At 41.0% G+C, this 12595-nt stretch overlaps 1 protein-coding gene across 2 annotated transcripts in view; it reads right to left on the minus strand.

Annotated features, from left to right (window-relative positions):
- Nucleotides 1-1269: 1269 nt before the first annotated feature.
- The window catches only part of GOLGA5 (golgin A5), a 41832-nt gene continuing 30506 nt past the window's right edge, over nt 1270-12595 (minus strand). Inside the window, exons 11-14 of one of the 2 annotated variants that reach the window (XR_009334495.2) lie at nt 11793-11898; nt 10017-10080; nt 8412-8675; nt 1270-1546 (exon numbers count right to left, since the gene is read on the minus strand). Coding sequence is in view for 1 of the 2 variants with exons in the window: in XM_059056878.2 (XP_058912861.1) it covers nt 8595-8675; nt 10017-10080; nt 11793-11898 (251 nt within the window). In the remaining variant the exon portion in view is untranslated. Of the gene's footprint in view, nt 1547-8197; nt 8676-10016; nt 10081-11792; nt 11899-12595 lie in introns of those variants that run through there. The other variant, XM_059056878.2, reaches the window with a different exon arrangement.

Genomic DNA, 12595 nt, shown 5'->3' on the forward strand with positions numbered 1-12595 from the left:
GTCTGCTTCTAGAGCTCACAGAAAGAAATCAGATGGCAGCGGGGAACACACACCTGCTTCCTCTCACACTGATAAACTCTCATCAGAATGCATCTGGCTTTGCTGCAGGACAAAGCATTATTTGAAAAAATATGGCAGGTTTTCTCCAGTGACTAAAAGCTACTGGAAAGTTCTCGCCAAGATGGTAAAAAGAAGACCTGGTGCCAGACAGATCTGGTAAGCTGACATGTTCAGTGAATAGTCCAAGCCCACGGCTATAGGAAAACAAACAAGACATGTTTGATCTCATTTTTATGGCTAATTAGAGGACCTTGATGGGTCCCCGAACCTGTTTGCCTGTGAATTTAGAATTAAATATGAGGACCAAAGACCACACCTGTAGTCAAAACAAACAAAACACAAACTTGCAAAGTTAGGTTTACCAAGCTTGCCGCAGCCAAGGAGAAGGTGTCCTCACGAGCATCCCAGCAGGGCAGGCGAGAGGGGCTTCTTCTAGAGTTTGTGTTTGTGTTGGACGATTGTGGGGGCCATTAAAGAACCAGGGGCCTGTTCTGGGCTGGATGCTGTCAAGCAGCAGGGGCAACTGGGTAATTGAGTACTTCAGTGATTGTCACCTAGAAGGAGAGTTAAAATGGGGCTTGAGTTGTTTTTGGTGAAACAGCAGCAATTGCTCAGAAAGGAGGAATGCTTGTCAGGGTGGGGGGGTGTTTAGTAATTTGGGGGCTCACAAGAGTGCCCTTTTCAATATCTTGTTCTGAGTATTGTTCATGTTCAGCTGGGAACACGGCTGACTGCTTGTCAGTAGGGCCGTCTTCTACTTTCTCACTCCCATCCAGCTTTAAAATAAATATAGCACCCGATAAGAAACTAACACTCGGATACACTTTCAACTTAGAAAATGCTCCTTTTACGTGGGGAAATCCTTTGTGATTCTTTCCAGCTTCTCCATTCTTAAAGATTAGGAAATCGAGGGTCGGAGACATTTTAGTGACTTGCCCAGAACCACAGCTGGCTTCAGCAAGCCAGAAAGTTGTAGCATCCAGCCTTAGGTTTATACTACTTTGTCACCCATCTCTGTTCCTCATGAGTCCTGGTTTAGAAAGTTGTTTGTTCATTCCAAATGATGGCGTGATGGAAAGTGAAGAGGCAATTCAATTCAGCGTCAGTATTATGTTTAGGGAACCAGTGTGTGACTGGGGTTCATAACCAGGGAAGGACACCGTATCAGAGTCTTTTGCTGCTGTAACAAATTACCACAAACTAAGTGCCTAAAAACAACACAAATTTATTCTCTTACAGTCATGGAGGTCAGAAGTCTGAAGTGGGTCTCACTGGGTCCAAATCAAAGTCTTGGCGGGGCTGTATTCCTTTGTGGAGGCTCTAGGAGAGAATCTGCTTCCTGGCCTTTTCCAGCTTCTAGAGGCTGCCTGCATTCCTTGGCTCATGGCCCCTCCTCCATCTTCAAAGCCAGCAATTCAATCATTCTGACTTCTGCTGTCATGACATCTCTGACTCTGATGCTTTCTTCTTCCATCTTTTAAGGACCCTTATGATTACATCGGGCACAGCTGGTTAATTTAGGATAATCTCCTTTTGTTACAATCCTTAATCACATCTGCAATGTTTTGACATAACATATTTATATGTTTCAGGGATTAGGACATGGACACATTTGCGGGGGTGGACATTATTCTGCCTACTAGAGATACCTAGCCTGGTATAATTTTGGTGGGGAGGGGAGGGGAGGAATTCTGACTTAATAGAGAAAGCAGCATCTCAGCTGACAGCAGGAGGGGCCGGGAACCAAGAAGGGAAGTGTCTTTAAGCAGAGGGGAGGTCTGGAGGTGGAGAGAAAGCAGGGGGCGTTGGTGGGTCCATTAGTCATCTATCGCTGGGTTGTGATGCAGTAACAACCAAACTCCCAAATCTCAGGGGCTCACAAAAGCCAAGTTTTACTTTTGTTCAAGCTACATGTCCATTGTTGACATGCGCCATGTTTTGGCTCTGCTCTACGTCCTCTTCATTCCAGGAGCAGCCCCTGTCTAGAACATGTTGGGCTCATGGTGGAGGAACAAGTTAGGGGGCAAAACCATGATGCTTAAAACCTCTGCTTGGGAATAGCTCATGTCCCTTCCACTCACATTTCATCAGCCAAAGCAAGTCAGGTCATATGGCCAAGGCTGACATCAGCGGGACAGAAGTAAAATTTTCCCGTAAGAATAGGCAGTGAATAGTTGGAACAGCAAGAGACTAGGATGGTACAAGAGGCTGGAGTGTAGTAGATGTGGGGGTGGCTTGAAGCTCATGAGGCAGTGAGGGCAGATCATGCATGACTTTAAAAACCAGTTTCCTTAGAATGTAGGCTGCACAGAGATAAACCCACACACCTATGGTCAACTAATCTATGACAAAGGAGCCAAGGATATACAATGGAGAAAAGACAGTCTCTTCAATAAATGGTGCTGGGAAAACTGGACAGCTATACATAAATGAATGAAATTACAACACTCCCTAATACCGTACACAAAAATAAACTCAAAATGGATTAAAGACCTAAATATAAGATCGGCCACTATAAAACTCTTAGAGGAGGGGCTTCCCTGGTGGCAGAGTGGTTAAGAATCCGCCTGCCAATGCTGGTGACATGGATTCGAGCCCTGGCCCGGGAAGATCCCACATGCCACAGAGCAACTAAGCCCGTGCACCACAACTACTGAGACTGTGCTCTAGAGCTCACGTGCCACAACTACTGAAGCCTGTGCACCTAGAGCCCGTGCTCCGCAACAAGAGAAGCTGCTGCAATGAGAAGCCCGCGCACCGCAACAAAGAGTAGCCCCCGCTCACTGCAACCAGACGAAGCCTGCACACAACAACAAAGACCCGACACAGCCAAAGATAAAAATAAAAAGTAAATTTATAAAAGAAAAAAAAAACCTCTTAGAGGAAGACTTAGGAAGAACACTCTTTGACAAAAATCACAGCAAGATCTTTTTTGACCCACCTCCTAGAGTAATGGAAATAAAAACAAAAATAAACAAATGGGACCTAATGAAATTTAAAAGCTTTTGCACAGCAAAGGAAATTATAAACAAGATGAAAAGACAACCCTCAGAATGGGAGAAAATATTTGCAAACGAGTCAATGGACAAAGGATTAATCTCCAAAATATCTAAACAGCTCATGCAGCTCAATATTAAAAAAAAACAAACAACCCAGTCAAAAAATGGGCAGAAGATCTAAATAGACATTTCTCCAAAGAAGACATACAGATGGGCAAGAGGCACATGAAAAGCTGCTCAACATCACTAATTATTAGAGAAATGCAAATCAAAACTACCATGAGGTATCAGCTCACACGGATCAGAATGCACATTATCAGAAAATCTACAAACAACAAATGCTGGAGAGGGTGTGGAGAACAGGGAACCCTCTTGCACTTTTGGTGGGAATGTAAATTGATACAGCCACTATGGAAAACAGTATGGAGATTCCTTGAAAAACTAAAAATAGAATTACCATATAACCCAGCAATCCCACTACTGGGCATACACCCAGAGAAAGCCATAATTCAAAAAGACACATGCACCCCAATGTTCATTGCAGCACTATTTACAATAGCCAGGTCATGGAAGCAACCTAAATACCCATTGACAAATGAATGGATAAAGATCATGTGGTACATATATACAATGGAATATTAGTCAGCCATAAAAAGGAATGCCAATTGGGTCATTTGTAGAGATGTGGATGGACCTAGAGACTGCCATACAGAGTGAAGTAAGTCAGAAAGAGAAAAATAAATATTGTATATTGATGCATATATGTGGAATCTAGAAAAATGGTACAGATGAACCGGTTTGCAAGGCAGAAATGGAGACACAGATGTAGAGAATAAACGTATGGACACCAAGGGGGGAAAGCGGCGGGGAGGGTGGTAGTGGTGCTGGTGGGATGAGTTGGGAGACTGGGATTGACATGTATACACTAATATGTGTAAAATGGATAACTAATAAGAACCTGCTGTATAAAAAAATAAGATTAAAAAAAAAATGTAGGCTCCACAAGGGCAGGATCTAGGTTGCTTTATCTTTCTAGCCCAGTATTTCTCAACTTTTTTTTTTCATTATTACTCCCTACCCCAATAAAATCTTAATGTCACAGATATACTGTTATGTACTGCATGTATATTTGGGCTTTATATATATAAACAGTAAAATATTTTTCCCCATCTAAAAATCAATTTTCACCCCCCTGAAGGTGATATCAGCCCACGATGAGAATGCATGTTCTAGCCCGAGTTACATTTGTTTTAATTAATTCTTGAGTTCGGCTGACTTAAAGCCACATTTGTGAGTTAAAGCAAATTGTTAGTATTTGATAAGTTTACATGCATAAACGTTATTATATACTTTGTGTAAACTCAGTTTAACTAGCACCACAAGAAGCTAATCGGCTAAAGAGGAGAGGTCCAGTGGAGTAGAGAGGAAACTTAATTTGACATTAGAAAAGAACCTGATTGTACCTACATGTTGCTTTGCAGAACTTTCAAAAAGTGAATCTAAATATCTTATTGCTTTCAGAAGGCTCCTCCACTGTAAGGTAGCGTTGCCTGTCTTTTGGGAGAGTCATTAAGCAAGACTGAACTTTCCCTAGTGAAGGTCTTCACTATGAACATCTAGGACCCGCAAAATCCTCAGGTCACCTTTTGCTTTTATATTTTAAAGTATTATGGCTTTTCCCTCTTTGGGAAAAACACTGACAAGCTGCCCAATCTAAGTCCTCGCCACTAGCAATGTGCCTGGCCAGTTACAGTTCTTTGCTCTGGTTTTGGAAACCAGAGGTGCTGCGTGGACGGGACAGATGCTGAGTGAAGGTCCGAGGAGCTCTCGAGGAGTTATGTGTGAATTTAGCGTTTTGCGATTCAGTCCATGAAGTTCAATGAACAACAACTGAAGGCCGGTTATATGTCAGGCAGTGTTCTAGGCGTTAAGGATATAATAGCGGATAAAAAAGGTAGTATCTTTGTCCTCACGGGATCAGAAATGTCATTTTGAGTTTATAAGAGCGCTGGTGCCGGACAGTGAGCCATGCTTAGGCTGGTTGATCAAAGGATGAGAGACATTTGCCTTCAGATATGAAGGGCTCTGCTCTTGGATTTCATTTTTCTCTTTGTCCTTGACTTGAACAAAGATGAGGCATTAACTATGAATGCGGAGACCAAGAAGTTATGGGGGAAGTACCAATTCATTGACCTGGTATTCTTTGTAACTACATAGGAAAATCACCTCCTTGGGTTCAGCCTGTCCTCACCTCAGCAAATTTAGCACCTTTCAGGGCCTTTGCACTTTAACCCACTGCCACTCCATTCTGCATGGCCTGACACCTTATTCAGGCTCTGCACCAGTGTCACCTCTGCAGGGAGGACTTCCCTCTCTCCTCGCCCATGTCTCTCTACACCTTTGCCTCGTTTTATTTATTCACAGCATTTATTTATTTATTTATTTATTCACAGCATTTAACTCTTAGTGACACATCATGCATATGTTTGTAGTCTGCCTTCCCCACTCAAAGGTAAGCTCCAAGAGGGCAGGGACTTTTTTTCGCCACTCTATTCCCAGTTCCTAGAAGGGGCCAGCACAAGGGTATGTAATTTGAACTATCTTATAGTCCTGTGATGGCTTAAGATTATTTTACCACCACTTTTTTCTCTTCAAGACATCTTCTGTAAATGAGGTTTCTGTGTGTAACACACCTGACGACTCAACTGTTCGTACAAAAAAAAGTTTCCTTTGCTTGGAGGGGTTTGTGTTGGAATCTGTGTCTGAACAGCAGACCACATGTTAGAACTGCAGAAGTTCAGAAACACTCAACCCACAGCCTTCTCACTCAGGAAAGAGTTCCTAAGAATACTAGCCTCAACATGTTCAGAAAAACCACTAAGACATTTTTCTGTCATTTCTTGCTTCTGACCAATCACAGCCCGAAGGGCTTTAGGCTGTTAGTCCCTTTGGCTTTAGCAGTTCTGTCCTTCTACTTCCATCTAGACCAAGATGCCCATACTGGCCTTTTCCAATACAGCTGACCTCCTAAAGTAGGGAGCTGGAGCCCAGCAAGGCATATTTGAGTAGGTTGGTTTTTTTCCCCTCCAGGGTGAGTTGTATGTAAGCCTTCCTAAATGAAGGCTAGAATGTCCAGCCCCAGACGTTATTCCCTTATTGACAAAACTAACCAGGGTAGACCTAGTTCCACGTTTTAACAACCCATGCTTTTCCTTTGAAGTTTCTGTCCTGCAGCAACAGAAATGGTAGGTTTTAGAAAGCACAAAGTCTAGAGAAAGGGAAATCTTAAAATAATAAAATAATCTTATTTTCCAACTGACAGCTATAAATACAAAGTACTACATTGAAAAGAAAAAAGTTCAGCTCTCACACAATCCTTTTAAGTAAGTCAAGAAGGTTTCATGTTATCTGAGGATAAGTGAATGGGAGACTTTAAAAAATCCCCTATTGTGTTAGTGGTCAAGAATACAGAAACTAAAAGTCAATTAAAGATTTAAGTAACTTCAGAAAAATAATCTCAGAAACACTTTGTCAAACTATTTCCAAAGCCAAGAATGCGTAAAAACTGAACAAAAGATTAGAGCCATCCCAACAAAAACCAGGAGGACATGCAGAGCCGGGAAGTCTGGCAATACACGATGATGAAGCAGGTGCCATTTTCCATTTTAAGTATGTAACCTGGTTTTAATCATTTTCCAGAAATGGTTCCAAATTAGAAGAGAAAAAAAAAAAAACCTTTAAAAGGTATTAACAAGTCTAAACTCTTCACTCTGTTTGAGATAAGACTTGACTTCACAGCTCAGACTCTAATAGGCTATCACACCTGAATAAGAACTATGACATATAGGGACTTCCTTGGTGGCATAGTGGTTAAGAATCCACCTGCCAATGCAGGGGACACGGGTTCGAGCCCTGGTCTGGGAAGATCCCACATGCCACGGAGCAGCTAAGCTCGAGCGCCGTAACTACTGAGCCTGCACTCTAGAGCACGTGAGCCACAACTACTGAAGCCCGCGCACCACAACTACTGAAGCCTGCATGCCTAGAGCCCATGCTCCACAAAAAGAGAAGCTACCGCAATGACAAGTCCGTGCACCACAACGATGAGTAGCCCCCACTTGCCGCAACTAGAGAAAGCCTGCGCACAGCAACAGACCCAACGCAGCCAAAAATAGTTAATTAATTTTTTTTAAAAAAAATCTGTGAGATGTAGATTTAATAACATGTCTCTACCCTAGCCTCCAAAATCTCATATCCACCTTTAGATGGTATAGAACTCTCTACCCTTTTCATTCATGTTAAATTGGAAAAAAGCCCAAACACACCTAAGATGACCTGTAAAACTTCATTCTCTGATGAAAAATGAGAAACATATACATCTAGCATACCAAAACCTTTGAAGAATTTATAGGACAATTAAAGTCATAGTATAAATATCATTAAGACTAGAAACTGGTCAGGTTTTCTGTTAGGCACCAGCAGGCTACTGCAAAGGCATTCCTGACAGGAAGGACTATACCTTTTGCCCAGCCCAGGATCTACATTGCTAATTATATATGAAGAGAGACTGCCAGTGCCCGGCATGGACAAAATGAGAATTCAGACATGTAGATGACAAGGAAAGCCAAAACAGACATTATACTGGACTTAAGGCAAAGAAAATGTCCCTTTTCAAAGAATAACTCTATATCGTCTCTGCCTTGGAGTATTTTAAAAACACAAAGGGTGTTAAACCAAATTTGATTCCTAAATGCTACCAGAGGGGCTATGGATGTCCTGAGCCAACCCAAGGTATAGGCTAGAGAAAAGGAAAACAGGTGAAGGAAGACAATGGATGAACGAATAAGAATCAAAGGAAGACGGCACGTGGGGTGGGGAGGGGGGAGGAAAAGAAGCGCACACACCACTAATGCAATTACAAGTGGCATCGGCTCTGATTTCTGGCTCTGCTCGTGAACGCCGATCTGGAAAGGTCTTGTTTATATGGGAGTGAAAAATTATTATTTTTAAAAGAAAAATGCACAGTAAATTTTACTTATGTATTTATAGAAAGATTTATACCAATCAAGCATTTAACAATGTAAAAAGTAAATCTACATTTGCAAAGTTAAATATATGAAAATACAAAGCAGACTGAATTATCAAAAAGAAAACATTTTATTTATATCACTAAATACAACTAGTTTCCCTGATTATAACCCATAACGAGTGTCACCTAAAATACAGGATGGTCTGTACAGAGGCAGACACCCCCAGCATCTCCGTGTGTATGCATATATACACTGAGCCCCTGACCTCAGAAGAAGCAAGAGCTGAGCTCATTGGATTATTTTTGTTTTTAGAAACTCTTACCATTTGAAGGAAATCAGAGGAAGATTTCGGTAGCAGAGTACTTGTATAATAACTTAAAAAGTTAAACGCTTGTAGTGATAAAATAATCTTGTGTACCCTTCTCAGGAATTTCAGGCAAGTGACCCTTCTGCAGACCCCAAAACTGGAGAGAGACGACCAACCACCAAAGCAACCAGGCTCAGTTCATCTGCCATGTGGCTGGTCATGGTGCATTTCCGGTGTGTAAGTCAACAGAACAATCATGACCCAGAGGTGAAGCAAAGCCTGAAGAAAGAAAAAACAATTTATGGATTAGCCAATAAATCAATCCTCCCTAAAGGCCCACTGTGCAGTGCGCTGAGGGCAGAAGCTACGTCTCGTTTGTCTCTGTATTCCTGTGGCTAGTGTGCTCTGCAACAGTGTAGGCACGCGGTACGTGTTTATTGGATAAACAAGGAAGAAACAACTGTATAGTCGAATTAGCTAAAAAGTGCAATGGAAGGTAATAAAGAGCTACAATACCGACAGCATTCTCAACTGAGAGGAGCAAAGTCTTGAACACATTCAAAACATGCACATGTACACATAACTAGCCCATCGGGGGTTACAATGCAGGGTAGATGGCCTGATTAAAACTGCTAGGTATACATGAAGTTGGCTGGAAAGGCTTTTTAGAACAGAGTTGTGGTTGGTGTTTTGAAAGAGGGTTTAGCCATGATTTGGTGAAGAGGAGATGGGAAGACATTTTTGACAGGAATAATGTGTCAGGTTTCAGAGGTCGATTTAGGGTCAGAACAGGACCTGCAGTGATACATTTCCACTAACTCCCTCATGGTGGTACTGACATGATGAGGTTCCATCACGAAGTGCCTTGCACACAAGAAGTGCAACGTCGCATCTCATGCTGACAGAGGATGCCTGTGCTCCTCATAATCTCCCCACCCAGATGTGGGCATGTTCTGAATCCTTTCTGACGCCATTCAATTTCTTTTTCTTTCGCTCTCCCCATCCCCCTCTCATCTTAAAACCTTTTTGTTTAAAGGAGTAACTCTTCCCTCTAGTGGCTCACAAGGAAATTTCTAAGTATGCTTTATTTATTCTCAAGAAAACTGCCCGTCTTAATTCAGTTCAACTACTTTTAGACATCCCCACTCAGAACAGTCAGAGGGCTTTTTAGGCTCACAGAAGATATGACACAGCATCCCAAACTATGGTAACCATTTTATTAGAGCTAAGAAATCTAAGAAAGAAAATACATCAACTTTGAGATCTCTTTAGGAAATAAAGCAAAACACATGGAAATAATTAAACTTTATTTACTTCAAGATAAAAATGAAATCAATTGTTTTGTACTGTATCACTGGAGGGGCTTAGAAATAAAGGTAATCATTAAACTGCACTACAGTTAGTTTTATTGTCGGAAAAGCTTTCAAGCAATTTATTTTTTAGACATAATGAATTATCAACATTACTTGCATACTTTAAGAAAAAAAATCTTAATTACCAAAAATGAGTTCTATTCTCTTTCAAAATTGATTGCTAAAAGTTTAGTCAAAAAGATCAGCAGCTGAAAAAAACTAGTTAAAAATCAAATGCAGCACTGTTTTTGCAAACAAGTTTACTTACCATATATATAATTACAAAAACTCGTGCCATGGGGTATCTTCGGAGAAAAATTCCCAGACGGATGCTGTGCAAGTGGTAGGGGTGGAGAGAGAGGAGAGAGTTACACTCAAAACACGTTCCTGTGGTAATATCTCGTCATGCTTTTTAAGACTTTACTCATTTAAACTATTTATGTGGCTACCATAAAAGACAGATGATTTCTGTTTTATAGTAGACTGTTAAATGATTATTTGAAATAATGGTATAACATATCATAGCAGTGAACAAATACTTTTATCATTATTTGGGGATTGACCGTTAAGCTTTTAGCACAAGCTATTCCTCTTAATTCTTCAGCTACAACTGTAGAAGGCAAACTTGGTCCCTCTAGCAATCATTTTTCTCTTAGGAACCAAAGGCAAGTGTGAACACATGAATAGGAAAAAAGAGTCTAGTTGGAATGAACCTGTAAATAGCTAATCTGGGAGCTTTAGCATGGACACATACTTCTAAAAGGCTCCCAACTACAGAAACTCAAGTAAACACTTTAAGTAAGAGTGGAAAGCATTACAATGTCCAGACCTATTACTGTGCCTTTCTGCAACATTTTTTCCCTAAGACGGATACATGTACAGATACACCTTTCTTCTATGCCCTCCTGCTTTTTTCACTACCCCTAGCACAATGCCTTGCCTTGCATATATGTTCTCTAAAAATTAATATGTATGTTGAATATATTAATAGTTGAAATAGATGTGCTCAATAATGTGGAGATAGTGACTATGGCATCCAAGGCTCATGGCTTCAGGAATACAAATTAGTAAATCATCCTAACTTTTAATACCATAGCTCTATTCTGACACAAAAAGGTAAGAAAAGATTGCTCTGTTAGGCAACAATTCATTTAAACTATGTTTAATTACAAAAACTAAAAGGCAAGAGAGCTTAGTAGGTTATTTAGATATGAACTTTATCAAGGCTATACACATATACTGGTAAAACATTTTCTTTATAAGGTGGATGACTACTAGCATAAAAAGTTTTATTTATAAATATATATAACATATGTAAATTATGTTATGTATATAGTATATATGAAATATATATGAAAATAAGTACTATTCATTTATATATAGTGGCATCTTTTATTCTAATCATATGATGAAGTAAGGAGATAAAACATTCAAATGGATGCATTTACATGATAGAGGCTTTCTCAATGAAATTTAATGAGTTTTCAAACAGAGTTTATTATAGAAAGAAGAGAAATGATCAGAGTTAAACACCTTCAACAAAATACAGGCACTGGCAGACCTCTTAAAGCAATTTCATGACACTGAAATATCAGCTCGGGGGACTTCCCTGGCAGTCCAGTGGTTAAGACTTCGTGCTCCCGAGGCAGGGGGCCTGGGTTTAATCCCTGGTCAGGGAACTAGATCCTGCATGCCACAACTAAAAAAGATCCCGTGCCACAATTAAACAGCCCGTATGCTGCAATGAAGCTCCTGCCTGCTGCAACTATGACCTGGTGCAGCCAAATAAATAAATTAGTATTTTTTTAAAAAATCAGCTTGGGAATTCCCTGGCGGCTCAGTGGTTAGGACTCCGCACTTCTACTGCAAGGGGGCCCGGTTCAATCCCTGGTGAGGAAACTAATCCCGCAAACCGCATGGCGCACTCACTCACTCACTCAATCAATCAATATCAGCTCTGCTGGACAGGACCCACTATGACTGAAATCACTGGAGAATGTTACAAAAATATGGTCCATCACTCATTGGTGCTGGCACTGCTTACCTAAATTGGTCAATTGAACTAGCAGCTTTGCGGACTTTTCCATACATTCCTGCCAGATTAGTTTCTGTGTCATTAAAAAGAACAGGAACGTTTCGCAGACGTGTGCCTGTTTAAACAAGAAAATAAGTAATTAACGTACAGACATCAAAGTCAACTTTCTAACAAAATTATAGTTGAATATACCTTATGTTATATATGGAAGAAATTCTCAAGGTCAACTTTTAAGCAATAACCAAAGGTGAAAACATTTTTAAAAAGCCAGTGTAAATGTGTAAACTTCCATACCTGCAAAAATCAAAATTTAAAAACTAAGAAAATGATTTTCCCAAGAAATTAGCAAAAGTCAGAGTTTACCAAGGAGAGGCAGCATTAATGGGCACTTTCCTCCTGGGCCAGCAGGAGTGAGGCCACACACCCTTTCTACAAAGCTGGTAACTCCCAAATCCGCATCTCCAGCCCAGTCCGCCTCCAACTCCAGGCTCATCCGATCACCTTTCGTCTCCATCTGGATGCCTAGTAGACACCTCAACGTAGCTCGCCGCGCACTGTCATCCTGATTGCCTGCCCTTGCTGCCCACGTTCTCTTCCTGCAGTTTTCCCCACCTTGATACACAACTCCACTTTTCCAAAAACCTTTACCTCCTTTCTCTCAAACTCCACATCTGATCTGCTCGCAAATTCCATCTGCTTTCCTTCAAAATAAATCCTGAACCCACCCCCTCCATCCCCACTCTGGTCTGAGTCACCAGCATGTCTTACAGGGGTTAATATCATGCCCCTCCCTGGTCTCCCTGCCTCAGTGC

The sequence above is a fragment of the Kogia breviceps genome, chromosome 3, assembly GCF_026419965.1.
Source record: "Kogia breviceps isolate mKogBre1 chromosome 3, mKogBre1 haplotype 1, whole genome shotgun sequence".
NCBI classification, from domain to species: Eukaryota; Metazoa; Chordata; class Mammalia; order Artiodactyla; family Physeteridae; genus Kogia; species Kogia breviceps.